A 25,903-nucleotide genomic window follows, 5' to 3' on the forward strand; every position below is an offset into this window, starting at 1 on the left:
TTTGATGATAGCCGATAGTTCCATCAATCAAAAGGCAAAAGTAATCAGTCGACCTCTGATAGGATGTCTTTGTGTTCATTACATTTTTCATTCACTTGAACTAGGAGACCCCAACCTGTTCCAGCATGACGATGCCCCTGTGCACAAATCCAGCTCCATAAAGATATTCTTTACATCAGGAGGAGTGGAGGATCTCATGCTATAGATCTCAAACCCTACTGAACACCTTTGGGATAAATGTAAATGCTGACTGCACCCCAGGCCTCCTCACATCACCTACAATAGTACCTGACTTACTAACACTCCTTGTGGATAATTGAATCTCACACAAAGCTTCACAAACACACTTCAAAATCAAGTGGAACATCTTCCCAGAAGAGTGAAGGTTTATTATACAGCAAATGGGGAGTAAATGTGGAATGTTTAAAAAGCACATCAAATGTTATGGTCGTGTCCACAAACTTTGTGTATTTTCAAAAGAAGTGCATTTCTATTAATAAGGTCTCAGCCTTACCTCTATAGTGAGGCACTCCTTGAGTTTCTTACAGGACGCTGAGATCGTCTCCGAGGTGGCAAACTCAAAGTACCACAGCTTGTTCTTCATTCTAAAAACAAACAGTGACATTTACATATGAACAGAAGCCATTGAAACACGTTGAGAAGTAACGGGTCGTGCAGTTCACACTCTTAACAGCATGCAGCGCTATTAGTACCTCATTACCTCAGTACCCAGTACATCATGCTGCATCCTGGCAGGGAAGGCTGTAAACTAAACTGAAACATTATATGAAATTTACATTTATATGTATTATTATATTGATTGAGAAGGAAAGGCAGTTCGGGTGCAGAACTTCGGCCTCGCTATGTGACTGACATAGAAATAGTCTAATTGGTGGCTATATAGACAGACAGAACTGTCTGTCTGTCTGTCTGTGTGTCTGTCTGTCTGTCTATCTATCTATCTAATTTTAACCACAGAGCTACCACTTCCAAACATGAGCAATCACTTGTATTCCTCAACTATATGTTGCTTTTCAAAAAAGCATCTGGCAGATGAACAAAAATAAATGAAAATCTAAATGAAGACATGAATTGTGCAACACATAAGGACAGGCTGTTACAGGAAAATACGCAAAAACAGGGGTGGACTGATGTGACCATCCTCAAGCTGACTGTTTTTATTCGTCTTAGACACAACAACTTCCCAATGCATGCAATTTTTACTTATTAAAAAGTTTCCTCATGTCAATAAGCCTACAGTTACAACTGACACTAGAGACTCCTATAACGTTACAGGATCGCCAAGAAATCATTAACGCAAGTTAAGATACAAATCTCGGCAAACGAACTGTTGCATCAGAAACATTTTACAAACCTGTGATCTTGAATTACTAAAGTCTAGAGTCAAAGCTGCTGTTATAAAAAAATATCATTTATTTTCTGAACAATGACAATCAGTAATGAAAGATTAATGATCTGATTTACTGCGGTGTCGTGATATCGGTTATTATAACAAGATTATAATTTTAGAATGATAGATCAATAATCTCTTCATCCCAGAGAGAAATTTATAGCAAGGCTTCAGCTTTGAACCATTGGAAGCAGGTCAGGTCACATTTTTCACCACACCAAATGAAGAGTCATTTCGGAATTAATCATTTTTAAAAGGGAATCGAGCAGAATTTGAGTACACTCCCACCTGCTGTTGAATTTCTGTGGATGTTTTTCACGCATGGTATGAAACCGGTGAGCAATCGACGCATCCTGCAAAAAAAAAAAAAAAAAAAAATACATTTAATGGCAACTTAATTGCACATTTTTAATAAATGTACCAAATTAATACTTTTCAAGTTTTTAATACTCGAATCAACATGGACAAATATTGATGCTTTAAACAAATGTATGTTAATTATTAGTGAAACCAAACTCAACATGGAGCATGAAGACTAAATATTCTTGTAAATGTTTTAAAGTAATTATGGTGTTTTCAATTAAAATCATCAGGACACCAAATGTTACTTCTGCTATGTTTCCAGACGGACGGATTTAATTGCCTCTCCAGCGTGTACCTCCACCTCTCCAGGCTCGTCTCAACCTGTTCCATACGTGTACTCTCACCACAAATCACAATATCCCAAAGGCTCATAGAGTACATTACTGATTTGAATAATCATTAATGAAATGAATGAAAACCCTGGAGAGGAAGTACTGAGGACTTTTAATTCTTCGTTTCTCAGCTCTAAATACTACAAATCATAATCCTGCAATCAAATGCAGACCCAATAGATACGTTGACATCTAACATGTTTTGACTTCATCGCGTGCTGTGCATTTAGGAATGCCATGAACAGTTTTAATGGGAGTATAGCCTCCTCCTTTCGTAATGAAGGTTTCCCTGACTTAATACATTTTTCAACAAAGACGAACGGACAGACAGACAGACAGACAGACAGACAGACAGAGAATGGGTGAATAGATAGATAGATAGATAGATAGATAGATAGATAGATAGATAGATAGATAGATAGATAGATAGATAGATAGATAGATAGATAGATAGATGGGTGAATAAGTGGATAGATAGGGATTCTCTCGCTCACCACGCCGATGGAGAAGTAGTTATTGATGATCTCGTAAGGCACGGGGTCTCCTTTCTCCTGACTGTCTTCCATCACCACCTCCACACTCCAGCGGTCCATCATCACCGGAGTGCTGAACTCCAGCTCCTTCAGGATACGGGTCAGGTCCACGCCGTCATAACCTGTACATACACGCCGCAATCAATCCTCGTGCTGATATTCAATACACTGACATTCATTCCACTACTGTGTATCAGGGATGGTAAGAGTCAGCAATTCGGATCGGTGCATCGGCATATGAGTCAGCGATGTGATGCATTGATTATAAGAAGTGTGCCATTGGATACAAGTTGCCACCAGTATCACGATCCATTCTTTTTAACGTATTTGCATCGGTAAAAAACTACTGATGCAGTAACTCACAAAAAAAAAAAAAAGAGTACACCCCTCACATTTCAACAACCATTTTATTATATGTTCTGAATGGACAATACTATAGAAATGAAACTTGAATATATTTTTAGAGTAGTCAACGTGCAGTTTGCATACAGTAGAGATTTACGGTCCTCTAAAAAGAACTTAACATACAGCCATTATTGTCTAAATAACTGGCAACAAAAGTGAGTACACCCCAAGTGAACATGTCAAAACTGTCCAAAGAGTAAATATTTTGTTTGAGCACTGTGTTATCTATCACTGCCTTAATCCTCCTGGGTATGGAATTCACCAGAGCTGCACAGGTTGTTGCTGGAAACCTCTTCCATTTCTCCATAATGACATCACGGAGCTGGTGAATGTTAGACACATGGTGCTTCACCACCTTCCGCTTGAGGACGTCCCACAGGTGTTCAACAGGGTTCAGGTCTGGAGACATACTTGACCACTCGATCACCTTCAGCTTCCTCAGCAAGGCAGTTGTCATCTTGGGGGTGTGATTGGGGTCGTTATTATGTTGAAAAAGGGAGGGCATCATTGAGGGAAACATGGATTCCAACATGAACTGTGACATTCTGAAACAGTTTCCCCTCAATGAACTGCAGCTCCCCAGTACCAGCAGCACTCATGCAGCCCCAGACCATGAGGCAAGACACAATTTTCTTGGTACTACTCACCATGACGTCACCACACATACTGGACACCATCTGAGCCAAACCAGTATATCTTAGTCTCATCGGACCACAGGACAAGGTTCCAGTAATTCATGCTCTTGGATAGGTTTTCTTTAGCAAACTGTTTGTGGGCTTTCTTCTGAGCAGCTTCAGAAGAGAGATTGGACAGTGGTAGCTCAGTGATTAAGGTGCTGGATTACTGATCAAAATGTCAGGGGTTTAAGCCCCGGTATCGCTAAGATGCCACTCTTGGGCCCTTGAGCAAGGCTCCAGGGGCGCCGTATCATGGCTGAGCCTGCGATCTGACCCCAGCATCCGAGCAAACTGGGATGTGCGAAAAAAAGAATTTCACTGCGTTCTAAAGTATATGTGACAAATAAAGGCTATTCGTTGCAAACTGGCTTATTGCAGTGTCCAGCGTCTGGTCTGAGCACTGACAAGTGGACCTAGTGTGAGGGGTGTACTTACTTTTGTGAGATATATTATATAATTATTATTAGCTATACATTGATTATTTCGATATGAAGATAGATTTCTTTTCGCTAAACTGTTTCTCAAGCGCATGAATATGACACATCACAACACTACGGAGACCCAAAAGTGTCCTGAGAGTCACATAGAATATGGATTAACATGGCAGAGGTAGAGCTGCATCTTCCTGGTACCTAAACAAAAACATCTGTTTTTTTGTTTATAATTTTTTCTCTCTTGATTTTTTTAAGAAATAAAAGTGAACTATTTGTACCTTATGGCATAGCATCATATTTTTTTCAATTGCATCATATTGCATTGTGTTAAATCGAATCGAAATTGGATCGCACTGCATCATAACAGGGGTGAATCGTATCGGTAGCTGCTTCGTATTTATCGTATTGTTGGCTTTGTATCGAAAAATGTGAATCACATCGGTCTTAGTTCTGGAGATCCCTCTACTGTGTACTGTGTATTGAGTGGCCAATTATGTCACGTGTTACTTTCTTTACTGTCTCATTCAGTCCAGTTCAGCTCTGAGCAGGAAGTCAGCCATTTTTCTGTGCACTGCTAAATCCGTCCAGTGCATTAAAAAGTTTTGCTCCATTAAATAAATCCCATTATGCCATGTAAAAAAACAGGGAGCCTCGGTTCTCATCACGTTCCTTGCATATGCAGACGTCAAATGACATATTCTCAGTTTGAAAGAACATAAAAAGCGAACTCTCAGCCATCTCGATCTACAAGAGTAATTTACTTGTTAATGCTGATGTAGTTCTCTTATTTGACGAGAGGGTGTTCTTACCTCCTCCCCAACGCAGACATCGTGCAAGGTCGTTTCCTGTGCCGAGAGGAAGCACGCCCACCGGGGGGCGCACTGGCAGGTTGGCCTTATCTACAAATTAAAAAAAATTAAAAAGGATTATTTCATAAAGGGCTGCTACACTTTAATAGTGATTAGCTATATATTTAGCGCTTTACCTTCTGATTTTTTTTTGCAAAAGGGGACGATTATATTAGTGATTACAAACTGAAGAAATGAGTGAAAGCGCCACCTTAAATTTTTTTTTTACTGCCCAAGAATTTACACCACCACCTAGCAGAACATAATACAACTACAGACTGGGAATAGGATTGTGCCATCTAGTGGACATGTCTAGATTTAGTTTTTTAAAGGAGTATACAGTATGTTTATTTCTAACCTATGGCGTCAAGGATCCAGCCAACGGTCCCGTCACCTCCACACACTAATATTCTGTAATCCTGAAGATCCCTGAAGAAGCTCAAGCTGGTGAGAAAAGAAATATTAAAATCAGCCAGATATTTATTAATTCAATGAAATGTAATTTATTGATTACACCCAAAATCTACAAACTAGGAGAAAACACAACAGACTGCCCATGAAGAAAAAGGAAAATTCAAGAAGGGACATTTTAAGGGGAAACAGGTCGAGAACTCTGTATAGACCAGACCAAAACCAGACGGTTATCAGAAATAGGCCAAAATACAATATAACCCCTTTAGGGTTCCCCTATTTAGGCTAAATAGAGTGGTGGTATTGTACAATGGTCATTCATGGGAACTAAATTTTTGCGAATAATATTGTTATCTTAAGCTAAAGAAGATCCGAGTGTTATTTTAATATCTGGCCCAGCTCCTCATGGCTACATCTTGCAAAATTATCAATGGAACCAAACTGCGAGGAGGTAATCCAATGTCCTGATTGGTGGAAATGAGACCTGCAACTACACCATTTTCTCAAAGGTTATCAACATTGTTGTCACTGTGGCGTGTATTGTGTATTTTTGTATTTGTTCTTTTAGTAGTCTTGTGTGGTATCTGGTCGGCGTTCTGGAACGCTTCCCTGCATGCAACGTTCAACTTGATGGGCTTGACCGATCTTGCAAAATGTCACAACTGAAAATGAAAGATACTCGGTTTTAGACTGGTGACCCCTTTAACTCGATAATGGTTTAAAAATAGCTCGTTCGCTTTCTTTTTCTGGTAGGAAAAATCTGCAGTGAGCTGGTTTGTTTTGCGTCAGTATGTTTTATATCTGCCACCGCTTGCACTTCCTCCTGCATTTCCAGCGGTTCCGCTTTATGAAATACTGCACAGAGAAAACCCTGCGTCTGCACTTTTATTAGCATCTCACGTAAGAATGGCGATACTGTGAATGCGGCACCAAGGGAATTTCAGCGTCATTACCAGTTAGGACGTCGTGATTGTCCGATTACAACACTGGTGTGCAATTTCCACGAAGTCCCCAGGTGGCGATGGAACGGCCCACCAGAGAATATTTTGTCTATTCGAGCTGCCGTTGTGAGGGCGGAGCCCTCGCCGCCTCGTTCCGCAACACGCATCGTTGATACATTCGGGTTGACGAATCGTGCAAAGAGTTAAATTCAATTAAATTTGATTTCTATTCCGCTTTTCAGAATGGACATTGTCGCATAGCAGCTTTACAGAATGTAAGAATTATAGAACAAAAATTTCAATAAGTGAATTGTGTGTATTTAACCCATCCTCATTTGGGTGGAACCAAGAGTGTGATTATAAATCACGAATACAACAATACAAACACTAGAGAGTGAGAAATATCATGATCACCGGAGTTTAGATTTTGATTTAGATTCAATTTTGTCAAAATTGATGACAATTTTGAGCTTCGCCTACGTCCATCACTCAGCACTAAGGTTACAGTATGGTATATTGTCATCACAGGGTTTCACAGGCGGTTACTTCTTTAAAAATAACAACCGCTGTTACACCGTATGTTACTTTGCTTGAACCTTTTTTTGTGCGGATGTTGCAAAACTTCACACATCTAAATATTAAAAAACGTGGTTTCAACATGAGCCACTTCGTCCAACAATCTATTGCAACGGTGACTTTCCATGGCTTCCGAGATCCCCAGATCTCCGTGTCTGTGATTTTTATCTGTGGAAACATCTTAAAAGCCAAGTGAATCGCACACGTCCTGCAACCACTGCTGAGGAGGATTGAAGTGGAAATCGCTGGCATTCCTACTGACGTCAAACAATACAGACTTTCCACAACAGGCTGTCAGAATGTAGAAAAACACCTTGTTTTCTTCAAGACATAAAATAAATATTAATTAGGGGTGTAAAGGAGAACGTACACAATACACTTGATCGTACCAAACCATTTCGTTCACTATTTGAACTGCGCACGTGAGAAACACGCATGTCGATGACGTCCTGTCACGGTCAGCGTTTTTTATGACAGTCAACCATCATGGATTTGTTTGCGTTTTATGTACAGCTTTAAGAATGAATCTTAAAAATGTAATCCATTTCTTTAATTGTATTTCAGCAATTTAATTTGTGCCAATTTAATCAATTACTTAATTAAATCAATATTAAAAAAAATATTTTGCCATTAATTTGATTTAATCTCTTTTTTTGTTTTATTTACAACAAGCCGCCGTTTTATTTTAGAATCTGAAAACAAAAATATAAACCGTTGTTCACAAATATTCAAATGAACGAAGCATGAATTTATTTATAGAACACTTTAATCAATATCACAACCCAATTTAATCAAAAACAAAAATGAATAAAGAAATAATTTAAATAGATGTAGCTTTTATGATTATGAGGTCTTTTCCCCCATTACCATGCTGGTAAATTCAACAAGCAGCACCATGTGACGTATATCACAAAGATGTGTAGAAGCAGGTATGGGTATCTGTAGGGGATCTTCGAATTGGCGCTAAATTACCCGAGAATTTCAGGTGGGAAATTCCTCCAGAAAGAAGGAAGACAAAAGGACATTAGACCTGTTAAAAAGGGATTGTTTTGTTTCCCCTAAGATAATGTCTGTAATCAATTTGCATATCTGTGTAAATGAAAGGGAAAGCACAATGAACCAGGACGTGTGTGTGAGAGACACATGGTGACATTTTCAAGTATGAATTCGGCAGGTTTCTCTCATCAAAGAAGCATTTAGGAGGTGGTATCAAAAAGTTCCGAGACTAAAGGTGCTATTGTGACTACGTGCATTACCACGTCTACGGTTTTATCACGGACAGCGAGTTCGAAGGAAGAGCAAACATAAAATCCTGCATGAAACTGGCCAAATCTGCCACGGAGACGTTTGACGTGATGCACGCTCGACATACGGCGAGTCGTTCGAAGGTGTTTCGAGCGGCATGCGCGCTTCAAGAGCTTTTCTGAAAGACGACGAAAGATCAGTAAGACCTTCGACTTCTGAAAAAGTCAAAACCGTTCAGCAACTCGTGCATAAAGATCGACGGGGAACAATCCACACGACCTCACGTCCGCACCCACCCTACTGGCCAGATGTGGCTTCCGCGGTCGTCGCCCTCTTTCCGAAGATGAAGATGTGGCATGAAGGTCACCATTTTTAACACCAATGCGGAGATCTCAGAAGGTGAAGGCTTCAGAAAGAAGACTTCCAGGACACATTCCAGACATGGCAGGAACATTGGGAGCGCTGTATTGCTGTTCAAGTGGACTATTTTGAAGGTGATAGTGTGAAAAAAGTGGCCTGGAGTGCAGTCAGGCCACTTGTGTGTATTTAACAGGCCACAAAGGTTTTCAGTAGGGTTGAGGTCAGAGTTCTATAGCAGGCCACTCAAGATCTTCAACCTCACCTCATGTAAACCATTTCTTAATAGAGCTTGCTTTGTGGTTTGGGTCTCCTAGTTCAAGTGAAGGAAGAATTGAATGCTACTTCATCCAAAGACATCCTACAGATTTGTGTGCCTCCCCATGTTTGTGGCAACAGTTTGGGGAACAACCACAAATATCTGGAAATGTCAGGTCCTAATCCTTTTGTACATATAGTGTAGATAGATTGATATAGATCGATAGGTAGACAGACAAACAGAATATAAAAATTAACAAAAAATTTTCTCTCATGGAGAAGGAAAAGTCTTACCCTGGTCCTGGTCCACCATTGGAGAGGTTATAAACCTGTCGCGGGTTTAACAAGTACTGGAACTTGCGTAGAACTCTGTAAAACAAACAACATTTTAATCATTACAATGTTTTATTGCATGAAACGATTCCCACTGGGGAACTGTGTATAAAATAGCAAAAAAAAAAAAAAGAAGACTTTTTTATAAATAAAAAATAAATTCAATAATAAAATTCAATCAATTTTATCATGACAAAGAATGTAGACATTTTTTTCTTTAATCTAAACTCAATTCTACACTCATTGTGTGTTCCACAGTGGCCGGACTGAACCCTAAGGATTTTTAATCTAAGCTTTTCCCCTGAAATAATTGCATCTCATTCTAAAAACATTCAGCCTTCTCCATCAGGAAGTAGAATTCCATATCGTAAACCCTTTTTCTTTTAGGACTAAGATCCCTCACTGTTTCATTTCAAACGAAACATGGCGTCAGGTTTCTAAGCCATACTCGTTAGATGCTCCTCGTGTTGCGCTTCTGCTTTTCCACTTGACACCTGACCGCAAAACAAAATGCAAATGGACAGGTGAAAGTGATAGTGTGGCCAAAATGCTATTTACATTTACACTGAACATTTCCATTTTCCCCCTGTCAGCCGTGACACGTTCGACGTCTCAAGTTTGATTCGTTAGTTTTTCGCTGGAGCAACGAGGTAAAGAAACAACCTGTGACCACTTTGATAGAAGCACTGTGATTATCCTGTAAGCAAAATGTGTGGCTGCTGTGCATCAAATCCTGTTTGTTCGCAATTCGCGCCACACACCAGAATGGGAAACAATGTGATCTTGGTGACTTTAGCTTGAAGATTGGTGCTGTATTTGAGTATATCAGAAACTGGGATTTTTACAAACAGCCCCTAAACTTTAATTAATGAGAACTAAATACATTATGCTTCAAGTGGTAGCTTTCATTAGGATGTGGCTATGATGTTCTATGATGTTGAACTTCATAAGTTCAAACCTTAAACCCATTTCAAATCTCCCATTTATGTCTAAGATTTTAGAAAAGATTGTGTCTGCCCAGTTTTGTTCCTACTTACAAGAGAACAATAATTTTTGAAGAGTTTCAGTCGGGTTTTAGGCCCCATCATAGCACAGAAACTGCTATGTTAGTTAGTATGTCTAGTTAAAATCACGAATGACCTGTTATTAGCTTCAGAGAGCTGGGACCACCGTTTCCAAGGTTACTGTTGGTAATACACTAAGACGTCATGGTTTGAAATCATGCATGGCATGGAAGGTTCCCCTGCTTAAACAAGCACATGTCCAAGCACGTCTTAAGTTTGCCAATGACCATTTGGATGATCCAGAGGAGTCATGGGAGAAAGTCATGTGGTCAGATGAGACCAAAATAGAACTTTTGGGTCATAATTCCACTAAACGTGAACGTATGATGAGTACCATCCCAAGAACACCATCCCTACTGTGAAGCATGGGGGTGGTAGCATCATGCTTTGGGGGTGTTTTTCTGCACATGGTACAGGGCGACTGCACTGTATTGAGGAGAGGATGACCGGGGCCATGTATTGCGAGATTTTGGGGAACAACCTCCTTCCCTCAGTTAGAGCATTGAAGATGGGTTGAGGCTGGGTCTTCCAACATGACAATGACCCGAAGCACACAGCCAGGATAACCAAGGAGTGGCTCTGTAAGAAGCATATCGAGGTTCTGATGTGACATAGCCAGTGTCCAGACCTAAACCCAATAGAGAATCTTTGGAAGGAGCTCAAACTCCGTGTTTCTCAGCGACAGGCCAGAAACCTGACTGATCTAGAGAAGATCTGTGTGGAAGAGTGGGCCAAAATCCCTCCTGCAGTGTGTGCAAACCTGGTGAAAAACTACAGGAACCGTTTGACCTCTGTAATTGCAAACAAAGGCTACTGTACCAAATATTAACATTGACTTTCTCAGGTGTTCAAATACTTATTTGCAGCTGTATCATACAAATAAATAGTAAAAAAAATCATACATTGTGATTTCGGGATTTTTTTTTTTTATATTATGTCTCTCACAGTGGACATGCACCTACGATGACAATTTCAGACCCCTCCATGATTTCTAAGTGGGAGAACTTGCAAAATAGCAGGGTGTTCAAATACTTATTTTCCTCACTGTATATCCAGTCTTCTTAAAAATCTCAAAACTCCAGAATTTTAGTAGTTCCTAGAATAGCAAAGTCTATCACTGTAATCTGGACACCTTTAGGTCTGGTCACAATGTTTACAATGTTCCTAATTTGTTGACAAATTCAAACGGCATTCAGGCAACTGATCCATCTTTCATTCGTACTATAAACACGTATTCGTACTGAAAAGTTTCAGTACAGGGTTTTTGGTTCGGTACACGTGAATGCCAAATGCAATCCTTTTTACATGCGGAACATAGTTACAATCCGAGTTCCCTCACAAATATATTAATATTATGCTAATTCTAGTGATACGGAGTCTTTTGCGTTTTATGTCCAGCGTCATGAATTTTTCTTAAAAGGAGAAAATCCTCACAACTCAACATTTCGAGGGAGTGAATGAAAGAAGGATGGAAGGAATGCTGAAATAAGTAGAACAGTTGAGTTTGACATTTAAGAACATTTGATATTTAGTGTACCATGAAACACACACACAACTTATATACACGCCAGTATTACCCAAATGAGTTCATATGAAATGTAAAATATTTAATTAAATTGCTCCATTTATAACTTCAGATACAGTAAAGTTTTTTTGTAACAAAGCAAACTTTGAAAGTGTTAGTTTAATCAATTTCATTTGTATTATATTGATTTAAACGATTACGCAATTTAATCAATATAATAAAACCGTGTATTTCATTCATTTAATTTATTCCATTATATTTTTATATATTCGATTTTTTTTTTTATAAAATATAATTTTGTAAATGATTTAACCAAGGAGGCTTTTTATTTCAAATTGTTTTGAAAATGTAAATTGATGATGTTCACAAATGTTAATAATAAGAAACTGCGATAATAATGATAATAATAATAATAATAATTAAAAAAAAAGTTTTTGAAGTGCGATTTAAAAACCAGGGTACATCCTGAACATTTAGTGTTATGCAATTTTAAGGCTTGTGAAAGTTTTGAGATGGTGTCAGGAGTGGCCTCACCTCTCCCCCTGTTTGCCTCCACTTTTAGGGTTCACAAACACCAGAAGAGGATGAGTGTCACGGATTGGAATTACCTGTATAAAGACAGACACACAAACTCTAAATATATAGCACACACACATATTGGTACCTTACTTGCACTACGTATCTTTGCATACTTATGCACACCTACTCTAATATATATACTTTCTTCTTGTTTTTTAGACAATAATGGCTGTAAGTTCGGAAGTTCGGATTTACTGTCGGAGGACAGTAAATCCGACCGCTATACAAACTGCATATTGATCTAAAATATGTTTCATTTCTATAGTATTGTCCCTTGAGAACATATAATTAAACGGTTGCTAAAATGTGATGGGTGCACTCACTTTTGTGAGATACTGTATGGTTTGTGTACTTTCAAGAACCAAGAATCAAGATCTTCTAGGTGGTATTAGGAACACTGCCTTAAACATCATCACCCTATCTGTTATTAATTATTCCTCTAGAACAGCAAGTGCTTCATTTCTTAGATGAAAATAAAAAATTTCGTGAACCCTGGAATGTTCAGCAGTGGAAAGGTGAAGGGCAATAAAACGTAATGAAGTGCAACTCACCTGCAGTACCTGTCCATCAGGTGTAGTGTAGTACTCGGTGTCGTCTGCTGCACCGTTCTTCAAACAGTTCTGCCTCTCCTAATGAGCCCAAAAAGAGAATATTGGAAACAATAGATTCGAAGTTGTATGTAAAACTTTAAACTGTCCTGCAACAAGACCACTATTCAAGACTTTTCGACTTTAAATGCTAAAATATTAAAAATAAAATAAACAATATAGAGAATTCAATGAAACGTGATAATTTACTGATACCTTAATGACGGGGTAAATGGCCCATGGGGGTAATATGTGGTCTTTCAGCGGGCCGCAGTTACACTCCAAGGGCTCCAGGTTTGCGCATTCGTTATGGCGCTGGAACGGGAAGCAAACAAAAAATAAAATAAATCAGCTTTATATTGTCATGAAATCCTGAGGCAAGACATTCTGTAAACTCTGTCTAGAACTAAGGCTGTGTATAGGCATAAATCTGGGGGTTGCGATACGATATGTTGTGATACACTGCGATATATTGGGATATTTCTTATTTTAGGAATTAGTATATAATTTATTAGTATATAACAGAACACAGTGGGATCTGCATTAATTAATTTGAAAATGACCCTGCTAACTAGCGGTGAACAAAGTACACAAAACTTGAGTTAAAGTAGAGATACATTTGGTAAAATATGACTCCAGTAAAGTCTCCCTTTAAACTTTCACAAGGTTGTTGCCTTCAAGTGTGCTATAATAATAATATATATAATAATCCTATTATCATTTTTGTCACAGGACTTTTGCTTAATCAACTCAGTTCATGTGAAAAGACTCGAATGTTACTCTCTTAATAGAATGACATTAAAGAGTCAAACACTGATTGATATCTATTAAAATGATCATAAACCCAAATCCTTCTTTTAAAAACTACTTAAAAAATAAAAGCACGTAAACAAGGCCAAGCGTGTTGTGGCGAGTTCGAGTCAGGCGTTTCTTCCATCAGTTATTTCTCTCTAAATGTTTTGCTTGCTGTTGAAATGATGCTGAACTGTATGTTGGTGATAAGTAGAAACCACGAATCGGCAAAACAAGTTTAAAACAGAGCACGCTTGTCCCTGATTGGTGACTTCAAGCGCGTTTGACCGGTTTTTATAATAAAAAAATGACTGATTTTGCAAAATGTAGGGTAAAAAGTATGAAATTTGTTTATGAAATGTAGTGAAGTTAAAGTAAAAGTTTCCCAAATGAAAACACTTCAGTAACTTCAGATACGTGAAAAAGCTACTTAAGTACATTACATTTACTTCGTTTCTTAAACCCTTAAACTTACCCATACCATGAAACCTGTGCCAGTCTCACACCTCAGTGTTTTGCAATACATGAAATTAGTATGCTTGTACCAAACATGATATTTCCTTTTTTTTTGGTTCTTTAACATATGCATAGTCGTTGATGATTATTATTGTAGTGTATTATTATTATTACCATAAGCATTAGGCTAGTAGCGAAAGCATGATCACTAACCAGTGTTTTATATATAAAAGTGACAATCCTACAGAGGAAAGAAAATAAAGTGTAAGAAAGACTATAAGACATGGCATTTCCTAAACCCTCGCAAGTGCAGTCCGCTCTAACTTTAAGTTTGTGTATATTGAGCCGTCTGGTTATAAGTGTGTACAAAGTGCAACCACCAACAGCACATGCTCCTCAGCTTTTTAATACCATTTTAACATATTTCCCGTCTGAACAAAAAAGCGCACATAAACAAAACAAATCGCTGCGGGCGCAAGACACTGCTATTACTTCCGGCGAGTTCTTCCTATCAGTGTTGAAGTTGAGAGATAAGAAGACTGTTACATATCTAGCGGTTGAGATGTAAACTCAAAGCGAAACAACTGCCATGGATCTTTAGTATTGAACTTATTAGATATCATAAAATTAACTGAATTAAAACCCTATTTAACCTACATCTAAAAACTCATGTAACCTATTTACTCCAAGTACAATAAAATAATAATCTGATACTAATAATAGAGTAAAACAGGGCTTGACTGATGCTATGAAATGTGCAGGTGAATTTATGTTATGCATGTTATGAAGCTGAATAAGAAGAAACTCACAGTGACTAGATATAAATTTGGAAATCATAATGACTAAATGTAAAATGTATATGTGCCTTCAGCAACAGGGTGATGAAGTAGCAAAAGTTCTCTCTATGAGCTCATCACCCTGCTCTCAAGGCCTACAGTCAGATCTAAAGTGTGTATGACCTAGATACTAACATGAATAAGTAGAACAATGGCTGCTAATTCAATTTAATCATTTTTTATACAGCAAATTGATTATGAGAAAACCCTTTTGCAGTTGTGTTGCACAGCTGAGAACCGTTGTACCGATGGAGCAAACAAGGGAGCGTGGCGTTCTGTAGGTTACTTTAGTATCTGAACATCAGCAGTTGTTTGTTTGCTTGCAGGTTCAAAACGGCCAGAAAGAAAGAACTTTCATTAGAGACCCGTCAATCTATTGTTGTCGTTAGAAAGGAAGCCTACTCAGGTTTCCTTTTTCATACTGTTCTTACCGTAGCATGGCACCACACACAGCTTTTTCCATGCACACCTTTGATCTTCTTCTGACATTTGTCACACTTCCCGGACTCACAGTTCCCAGTTATCCAGTCGTGGGTTGAAATCTGGGTGAACACACACACACACACACACACACACACACACACAAAGAAATCAAATTGTGGACTTTCGGGAAAGACAAGAGCAGACAAGTGGTGATGTTTTTGCTGGAATGCAGTCGCCTGGTCGTCCTAACAAACACAGCAAAACAGTGGAACTCTGCAAAGTTTAGGAGTTTGCGAAATCAAATCTGCCTCGATTTCCCACGTTCTTCTGATGGAAAATTGCTCGGTTTATTATGTCACGAGAATCTCCCACCCACGTCCCGTTCCAACAATGTAGCGTCTGTCTGTCAGTATGGTGTCATGGAAAATCCCGTTTCTTAGTGGTTTCCGAACGTTTCGGTTCTATATACGCAAAATGAGTAATATGATCCGTCTGACAAAAAACAAAAGCTTGAAATTGCTGCTTTTTTGCTCGTTTATTTTTTTTATGCCTTTGTGTCCGCAGTGGTGTCCTCCTGGGTCTCCTACCCTTTTCATTCAGATGGTGACGGATAGTGCGAGCTGACACTGTTGCACCCTGTGTCTGCAGATCATCTTGAATTTGTTTGGAAGTTAATCAGGGTTCTTTATCCACCATTCGAACAATCCTTAACTGTGTTTTTTTCATTGATTTTGCTCTTCTGTCCACATCCAGGGAGGTTCGCTACAGTGCCATAGGCTGTAAACCTCTTGATGATATTGTGCACAATGGACACAGGAACATTAGGATCTCTGAAAATGGACTTTTCACTTTCAAATCCACAGACAATTCTTTACACTTCTTTCTTTTCTCCATCTTCAGTGTGACACACAACACAAAGGTTGAGTCAACATTTCTTCATTTTAATTGGTTGCAAGTGTGATTACTACATTGCCCACACCTGTTACTTGCCACAGGTGTGTCTAAATACAGATTTCACATGCTTAAAAAGCAGTACAGTTACAGTACACGCTACAATTTTGACAAGGTGCCAATAATTTTGTCCAGTCCATTTTTGAGTTTTGTGTGAAATTTTTCACGAGAAAAATAACAGTATAACAATTACACACATTTCCATATTTTTGATTGTATATAAGAATATATGTATGTAATGAATAAACAATGATTTGGGACAAGTCTATTGTTAAATCTGCTATGAACAAAACCGACTTAAATTGAATTTATGGGTCGTTGTTTGTCGACTGTCAGGTGGTGTGTAAAGTAGACCAAGTTAATGCTAGTCTTATGGTTAATGCTAGCAAGTTAATGCTAGTCTTCCACCAGAATACTAACATTACTATGTATTATTATACTTAATTTCAGGTTGCCAAATCTTTCCGGACTACTACTTTTTTCCCACGCTTTGAACCCCGCGGCTTAAACAACAAAGCGGCTAATAAGTGAATTTTTCCTGTTTTTTTCCCGGTTTCACAAGCTTCAAGCCGCCAAAAATCTGAGCCCCATAACATTAGACCAATAAAATTGCCAAATGGGTTCAGATGAACCAAATTAATTCTTTATATTAAATCAGATGCGCTCCCACTGAATCGGGCAGCACCACATCATAAATATGGATGATGTTCCTTTGACGTTTGACCTGCTGCTCACTCGGAAATGTGAATCATTCGTCAAGCTGAAAACAACAGGGCATGAAAAAACGCACTTCACCTGTGTTCTGAGCTGCACGGCATCGGGAAAAAAGCTTCACTGATGGTGATTTTTAAACGCACGACGATGCCAAAAGATCTCTAAACTCTTGAGAGAAATAGTTGTGAAAGGAAAGAGGAAGACAGTGAACAATGATTTTCTTGGTATGCTACTGTTCAGATACAAGCCGTGTAACAGACACTGTCTTTCATTAAAGCCTGTGTAAAGTTCATTAGTTTCAGTGCAGGTACGGCTTATAGACAGGTGCGGCTTATTTATGTTCAAAATAAAAATCTTTGTGAAATTCAGTGGGTGTGGCTTAATAGTCTGGAAATCACGGTGTGTGTATGTATATATATATATATATATATATATATATATATATATATATATATATATATATATATATATATACACACACAGATATTATGTTTCTACACCGCTATGTTCAACTGCTGTCTGATTTACCATGACCACATGACCAAGTCTAGAGCAACCGAGAGGTTCAAGTAATCTTACCCCAGCGTCCTTTTTGGATTTGACGTAGGTGCGAGTGCATGGAGCCGGATTCCTGTTGGCACAGCGCCCGTGGACTGTGTACCTGCAGCCTGCGGGGGAACAGGGAGCCGATGATGAAACGTACGCTTTATTTACCAGAATTAGCTAAGAAAAGGCGAGACTGCGAGATACTGACATGTGCAGCAGAGGCCCTGTTTGCGCAGGCCCAGGAGCATGCTCTGACACACGTTGCAATACGTCGGCTTGTTGAAATGCTTCATCCTCCACAGGTGCTGGCCGTCCGTCTGGGTCATCTGAGGAAAGAAAGAGAGAGAGGAAAAGTTGTGAAGACCGTGACGGGGCACTTGCAAACCAGCGAGAGATTTTTTTTTTTAATGAACTAATTCATTCATTTTCTTTTAATTCTTGATGACCTGCTTTACACTCACTAAACTGTCTCTTTCTGGTCTCCAGACATGCTGGCTAATTCCTGTATTCCTTCCTCTGGATGAAGTTTTGGATGGCTTCTCATGAATAACTTCATAGATAATATATAAGATGGATTTGGACTGTAATTAGTATAAACAGTTTGCCTCAATTTCTGAGGGCTACAATTGGCAGAAACAGTTCTGCATTCCATCACTTGAGGAAAAGTGGTAGCTCAGTGATAAAGACTTTGGACTTTTGATAGGATGGCTGTGAATTCAAATCCCAGCGGATTCAAGCTACTGGGCCCTTGAGCAAGGCCCTTAACCCTCAATTGCTTAGTTGTATAAATGTGATGATGGCATGAATACCATAAATGTAAACATCAATACCATCGGTAACCAGTTGATCAGTAAACTATAATTAATAGGCATTCTGTTTTTCCCAAATGAGGAGGAACCTGGTCTGGTTCCTCTCAAGGATTCTTCCTCATATCATCTCAAGGGGGTTTCCTTGCCACTGGCACCAACATTATGAACAAGCTTAGAGGAAAAATTAATCATTTATTTAAACTGTATATCTGTAATCTACTGATTAAGAGGGTAAAGTCCACAGGTGTGGAAGTGAGATTATGTGAATTGTTCTGATGGTGACAATCATCATGCAGAAGTTGGCAAAACGATTTTGACTTTTTCTTTCTCGTTGAAGGTCTTCCTGATATCTCCTCGTCTTCCAGTGATGTTCTTCCACTATTGAAACGTGACTGCCACTCAAAACACTCCTTAAACGGCTCATCAAATGTATGTCAAATCAAACCTAGTTTGAACTATGAGGTGGCATAAAAAAAAAATCGTTTAGTAACACGCCAACAGATGGCAGCACAAGGCTGCAGACACAGTCACAGGGAGCACTGACCTTCGTAAGTCAGTGGGTCAAAAAACATTGTTCTGTTTACATCGGAAGCTGTGCAACTGGTGCTATTCAAACCTATTCAAATATCACTTGTCGCCAGATTTGGCTCCCGCGGACTTCGCCCTGTTCCCGAAGATGAAGAGTCAGCGCAAAGGTTGCTTCTGACACCATTGCGAAGATCCAGCGCAAACCGCAGGAGGTGCTTGCCACACTTCGAAAAGAAGACTTCCAGGACACATTCCAGAAGGTACAGTTGGAAGGTGAAGGTGATGGTTACAAAAATGTTTGAGTCCACCTTGTATAACTTCCATGTCATCTACGACTTATAATAAACTTAGTATAGGAAAAAAAACAGTGGTGTTTTTGATAAAGTGTTTAACATATAGAGTTCAGGAGTCTCTTCAGTGCTTTGTAACTGAGGTGGTAGCGCAGTGGTTCAGGCATTGGACTCTGGATTGGAAATTCATGGGTTCAAATCACAGCACCATAAAGCTGCCACTGTTGGGCCCTTAAGAAAAGGCCCTTAACCCTCAACTGCTCAGTTTTAAGTTGCTCTGGATAAGGGCGTCGGCTAAAGGCTGTAAATTTCAGGATGCCTGTGAAATTCTTCAGGGGAAAAGTTATGGTTTCTGGGTTGCAAGGTGTTTTTTTTAACCTGACCTTCAAAAGAACAACAACAACAAAAGAAAAAAAGAGTGGTGAGGGAAAGATGCATGGGTTAGAGAACATGAATGATAAAAGGAAGTTACTGGTCTAGTTTACAAAACACGCAACTATTTTTAGCATGAATTTGGGATGTGACGTTTTAGGAAACTAACAGGAGAGCAAACGGTAAATTCGCTCTTACACACGACACCAGCGGGTCTCGGCATATTTTCCTATCGCAGCACTTCCTGAATGGTTTTATTTTAAAAACCTAAGCTAACCTTTGGTTTGTTTTTATCTGGAGATGGAAATCCAAACACGAACACAAAGCAATGTGTTACTAAATGGAAAAAAAACCTCTTTGTTTAAACTCATTACTCATCGAGATCGTCATTTTTGCCCACTGGCCCACTGTTCCCTCCGCATACGTGGCAATTGTTCGTAAATGAGAACTCATCTTTGCACAAGAGATGTTACACACTGTTTATTGGAGCTCGGTTCTATTTATAGATCGTTAGTTACTAGAGACTGCCCATAGCTGTGACTCAGAGAGCTGGAAGCTTCAAAACACACCGGAGGAGATATGAAACTGCGAGCAGGCCTGCTCAGGGCTGGAAATAGACTGAGGGGAAATCCCTGCACATGTTTCGCAGTATGCGGTAGAGATCTCAGTGCTATGTGCGACTTGAAAGCCCGTGTGTATCGCTCATATTTATAATTTGTCACACAGATAATTGTACGCATTTCGGTCAGCGGTAAAATGATTTAAACGACCGTATTTATTTTTTTTTGGTGGGGTTGGTTTACAAAATATATAGAAATATAATAAATAAATAAATGCATTAATAATATATAAAAATTAATTTAAGAAAAAATGTATTTAGTAATTATTTAAACACAAAAAATGGAAGTAAAAGAAAAATTTTACAATAAAATAAACATAGAATCCACAATATAATCTGACATATGTATATTTAACATAAATAAACAGGGTTTAAAGTCCAGAGGGCAGAAAACACGGACATTTCCAGACTGATAGATCTCAATTACTTTCTTTCTTATTTGTTTCTGAATTTCTTTGGATCTCGGCATGAAGTCTAGCTTTTGAGGATCTTTTGGTCGACTTCACTTTGTCAGCCAGGTCCTATTTAAGAGATTTCTTGATTGTGAACAGGTGTAGCAGTGATCTGACCTGGGTGTGTGGCGAGAGAAATTAAACTGATAAACCACAGTTTTAACAGGAGGGCAAACATTTTTTCACACGGGGCCATGTTTTGGATTTTGTTTTCCCTCACTAATAAAAAACCTTCATTTAAAAACTGCATGTTGTGTTCACTTGTGTTCTCTTTTACTAATATTTAAATTAGTTTGATGATCTGAGAAATGAAAGTGTGACAAACATGCAAAAAAAATAAAGAAATCAGAAATTCACACCACCTTATATACTATTCCTGTAATACACGAAAGAGATGTTCATTTGTCTCTTTCTCAGTCACTAAACCTCTAGTATTTGTTTTTATCAAACATGTCACCCCTTCGCTCAGACTGTAGCTGCTTTTTAAACAGGGAAAAAAAGGCCAGTTCTGACCGTTGTTAAAGAAGATTGTATGCGTAAATTGTGTTCGATAATCAGCTGAGCTTCGGTTGTATGTGTTTTTTTTATATCCAGGCACAAAAATATGTATTTTATTTATAACTTTAGGGGGTTCACAGCCAAAATACAGCTTCCTAGTCCTTCCTGTGACCTTTATGCAGTGTATGTGTGCGTAAATATATACAGTACAGACCAAAAGTTTGGTCATTTCATGACTATTAAAATTGTAGAGTCACACTGAAGGCATCAAGGGCTATTTGACCAAGAAGGAGAGTGATGGGGTGCTGCGCCAGATGACCTGGCCTCCACAGTCACCCGACCTGAACCCAATCGAGATGGTTTAGGGGTGAGCTGGACCGCAGAGTGAAGGCAAAAGGGCCAACAAGTGCCAAGCATCTCTCGGGGAACTCCTTCAAGACTGTTGGAAGACCATTTCAGGTGACTACCTCTTGAAGCTCATCAAGAGAATGCCAAGAGTGTGCAAAGCAGTAATCAAAGCAAAAGGTGGCTACTTTGAAGAACCTAGAATATGACATTTTCAGTTGTTTCACACTTTTTTGTTATGTATATAATTCCATATATAATTCCACATGTGTTAATTCATAGTTTTGATGCCTTCAGTGTGAATCTACAATTTTCATAGTCATGAAAATAAAGAAAACTCTTTGAATGAGAAGGTGTGTCCAAACTTTTGTTCTGTACTGTATATATATATATATATATATATATATATATATATATATATATATATATATAAAATAAAGTATATTCAAAACTACACACATATTTATCTATCTATCTATCTATCTATCTATCTATCTATCTATCTATCTATCTATCTATCTATCTATCTATCTATCTATGTGTGTAGTTTTGAACATACTATATATATATATATATATATATATATATATATATATATATATATATATATACACACACAGGATATATATTTATATATAGTATATTCAAAACTACAATACTGCGTAAAAACACACTGATGTGTGACTTTTATACAGTGTATATATTTAGATATGTGTATGTGTATTGTATATTTAAACCCACAATACTGTGTAAACGGCAAGTGCAATAACCCACAACTTCCTGAGTTTCCGTTTGTGATATTGGGTGTTAGGGTCTAGACGGGTGTGAGTGCACCTCGGACCTTCACTGAAGTTAGCTCAAAATCAGCATTTACTTAAGCATTAGGTGGAAGAAGAAGGACAAGAAGGCATTAAAAAATTAGCAACGCTTTCCTGAAAACTGTGTGGGGAAAAAAAAAAACCACACACACAAAACTGAATTCTGACCATGTGTATGTGTGTCTAACCTTCAACCCCAGTAAGACCAGTAGAGGCACATTGTTCATCCCTCCTTCCACCCACTCTTCCAGCGACACGGTTCCACTGCTGTCCGAGTCGATCGCCTTCATCATGTCCTTCAGCACCTAGAAGACATAACGTAAAAAAAATTAGGTAAATGCAAATAAAGCACAAAGTCTCCGAGCATTCTGTTCTATTGTAGTGTGTAAGCCTTTTAAATGATCGATTCCAACACATTGTTACAATCATTGTTTACACATCACACATCGTATCATATTTATCACTAGACATTAATACACTGAATATAAGCTTCCATGAGTCTCAGAACATGTCTGAGCTCGTCAAATACATTTCGAATAGAGAGGGGGTAAAACACTTTTTGCTTCCATCCTCAAGGGTAGATTTAGGGCAAGAAACTGAAGTAAACTAGCACTCTACAAAGACACGTCACACTTGCTGCTAGCATAACACACACCCAATCACGCTTGACACACTCACACAGAAGATGATACACTCACAGGTCTGAGCTCTGACACGTCCCAGCTAAGATAATCAGCTGCATGCATCATTTGAGCGATAATCCGGTCCACTTCCTGTGACAGGAAAAAAAATGGATACACGATTTAACAAGCTGAGTAGACCACAACAAATACACGAAGAACTGATCAATTAAATCAGAGTAAATAAACAGATAGGTAGGCTCATAACAGACACAAACACACACCCAAAGAGAGGCAGACAAAAAAACACAATACAGTCACAGAGACAGACAGACCAAATATTAACAGAGAGGCAGGGCATAACGGCAGACAGACAGACAGACACAAACAGATATAGAGGGAGGCAGACAGAAAGACACTCAGGCAGACATATAAACAGATACCGAGGCAGGCAAACCATTAGACAGACAGAGAGACAGACAGACAGACACACAGACAGAGACATAAACAGTCAGAAGAGAGGTAGACAGACAGAGAGACAGACAGGCACATAATCAGACACAGAGAAGCAGACAGACAGACAGACATATAAACAGACACAGAGTGAGACAGACAGACAGACAGACAGACAGAGAGAGACAGTCACAGACAGATACAAAGAGAGGGAGACAGGCAGTCAGAAAAACAGACATTCATATATATATAAGCAAACAGAGACGGGTGGATGCATAAACAGAAACAGAGAGAGAAAGGCAGACAGAGAGAGACATTAAAAGACACAGACAGGCATGACATCAAGCAGACAGATAGACAAATAAGCAGACAGAAAGAGAGGTACGCAGACAGACAGACAGACAGACAGACAGACAGACAGACAGACAGACAGACAGAAACAGATAGAGACAGGCAGGACGTCAGACAGAAAGACAGACAGACACATAAGCAAACACAAAGACAGGCAGACAGACAAATACACAGACACAGAGACAGACAGGACATCAGGCAGAAAGACAGACACATAAGCAGACAGACAAGCAGAAAGACAGACACATTTTCAGACACAGAGAGAGGCAGACCGACAGAGACAGACATACAGACAGACAGACACAAACAGTCACAGAGAGAGGCAGACAGACAGAGAGGCAGACACAGTCACCAAGAGAGGCAGACAAACAGAGAGACAGAGACAAACAGACACAGAGAAACAGACAGACACAAAGAGTCACAGAGAAAAGCAGACAGAGAGACAGACACAAACAGTCACAGAGAGAGGCAGACAGACAGAGAGGCAGACACAGTCACCAAGAGAGGCAGACAAACAGAGACAGAGACAAACAGACACAGAGAAACAGACAGACACAAAGAGTCACAGAGAAAAGCAGACAGAGAGACAGACACAAACAGTCACAGAGAGAGGCAGACAGACAGACAGAGAGACAGACAAAAAATAAACAGAGAAAGGCAGGACATCGGGGCAGGCAGGCAGACAGACACAAACAGATACAGAGAGAGGCTGAGAGACAGAAACACACTCAGACAGACACATAAAAAGACACAGAGGCAGGCAGACCATCAGACTGACAGGACTTACTGAACTGTCCAGGACTCCGTTACCATCTCGGTCATAAAGTCTGAAAGCGACTGAGGAAAGAGATTTCGTTATTTACTCTCGTGTGAAGAGAAACAGTGGCGTGTAAAAGATGCTGAAACTCACATTCTAGTTTGTCTCGAGGCGCCCCGTCCTCCAGCAGGGAGAAATAACACGACACGTCTTTAAGAAAGACCTCCCCTTAGAGACAGAACAAAACAAACAGCGTTCATCTCGTAGGTAATGAACAAAGTGTGGATGAAGATGCAGGACAGAGAACAAGATGCCAAGGGTCACAAAATCAGCAGGAGATTTAACAATCTTTTCTTTCATAGACACTAACTTGGAACTGGAAACTGCTGGGTCAGAGGTCAAGGACCTTGGAGCGTCCTTAATACTAATATTTGTGACTTTTCAGATTTTTTTCTTAGATAGGAGCAAAGTTAAACAGACACACACACTCCTGGTTTTTAATCAAAAACTATGCAGGAGTAAAAACGTTTGCACACTTTATCATTGATCACTTCATCAAAGCAGAACATGCGGAGACAAAAGAGAGACAGAGGAGAGACAAAAGAGAGACAGAAGGGAGACAGAAGGGAGACAGAAGCGAGACAGAAGCGAGACAGAAAGGAGACAGAAAGGAGACAGAAGGGAGACAGAAGGGAGACAGAAGGGAGACAGAAGGGAGACTCACTGGCCTCGTCGGATGTCTTGAAGCTTTTGAAAAGACGCTCACAGAGATCCTGAGGAAACTCATCCACCTCCAGATACGTGTTCAGGAAGAGACGGAAGCCTTCCTCATCAATACACTAAACGAGAAAGAAAAGAGAAAAAGTGTCCTCTGAGTAAGAAACGACTACACAAACTCAAACTCTTACACACACACACACACACACACACACACTCTTACATACACTCACAAACATATATACACTCTTACACAAACACACACAAATACACACACACACAAATACACACTCTTGCATCCACTCATACACACACACACACACATACTCATATGCACTCTTACACACAAACAGAAATATACACACACACACACTCACACAAAGATACACTCTTACGCACTAACGGGCACTTATATACACACAGACACACAATAATATGTTCACAATTTATGGAAGCCCTCATTGATGACAGATCATTATAATATTCCCACTCAAATGCAGTCACACACACACACACACACATATACACAAACTCACACGCACTTATACCATCTCTTACACATTCAAACAATTACAAACTCAAGCACACACACACATATACACACACACACACACACACACACACACACACACACACAATTACATGTTCACAATTTTTGGAAGCCCTCAGTGATGAAA

General features: G+C 39.1%; 1 protein-coding gene across 1 annotated transcript in view; it reads right to left on the bottom strand.

The window, feature by feature from the left end:
- dgkaa (diacylglycerol kinase, alpha a) overlaps positions 1–25,903 on the bottom strand; it is a 52,544-nt gene that overhangs the window by 5,635 nt on the left and 21,006 nt on the right. The window contains exons 4-20 of the mRNA XM_046869359.1: positions 25,234–25,348; positions 24,663–24,737; positions 24,540–24,589; positions 23,027–23,101; positions 22,517–22,633; positions 17,806–17,923; positions 17,631–17,719; positions 15,395–15,505; positions 13,096–13,194; positions 12,844–12,921; positions 12,248–12,321; positions 9,086–9,160; positions 5,362–5,447; positions 4,965–5,054; positions 2,601–2,761; positions 1,700–1,764; positions 515–605 (exon numbers count right to left, since the gene is read on the bottom strand). Of these exons, the coding sequence (XP_046725315.1) occupies positions 515–605; positions 1,700–1,764; positions 2,601–2,761; positions 4,965–5,054; positions 5,362–5,447; positions 9,086–9,160; positions 12,248–12,321; positions 12,844–12,921; positions 13,096–13,194; positions 15,395–15,505; positions 17,631–17,719; positions 17,806–17,923; positions 22,517–22,633; positions 23,027–23,101; positions 24,540–24,589; positions 24,663–24,737; positions 25,234–25,348 (1,569 nt within the window). The remainder of the gene's footprint in view (positions 1–514; positions 606–1,699; positions 1,765–2,600; positions 2,762–4,964; positions 5,055–5,361; positions 5,448–9,085; positions 9,161–12,247; positions 12,322–12,843; positions 12,922–13,095; positions 13,195–15,394; positions 15,506–17,630; positions 17,720–17,805; positions 17,924–22,516; positions 22,634–23,026; positions 23,102–24,539; positions 24,590–24,662; positions 24,738–25,233; positions 25,349–25,903) is intronic.

This window comes from Silurus meridionalis, chromosome 16 (assembly GCF_014805685.1).
Source record: "Silurus meridionalis isolate SWU-2019-XX chromosome 16, ASM1480568v1, whole genome shotgun sequence".
Classification (NCBI taxonomy): Eukaryota; Metazoa; Chordata; class Actinopteri; order Siluriformes; family Siluridae; genus Silurus; species Silurus meridionalis.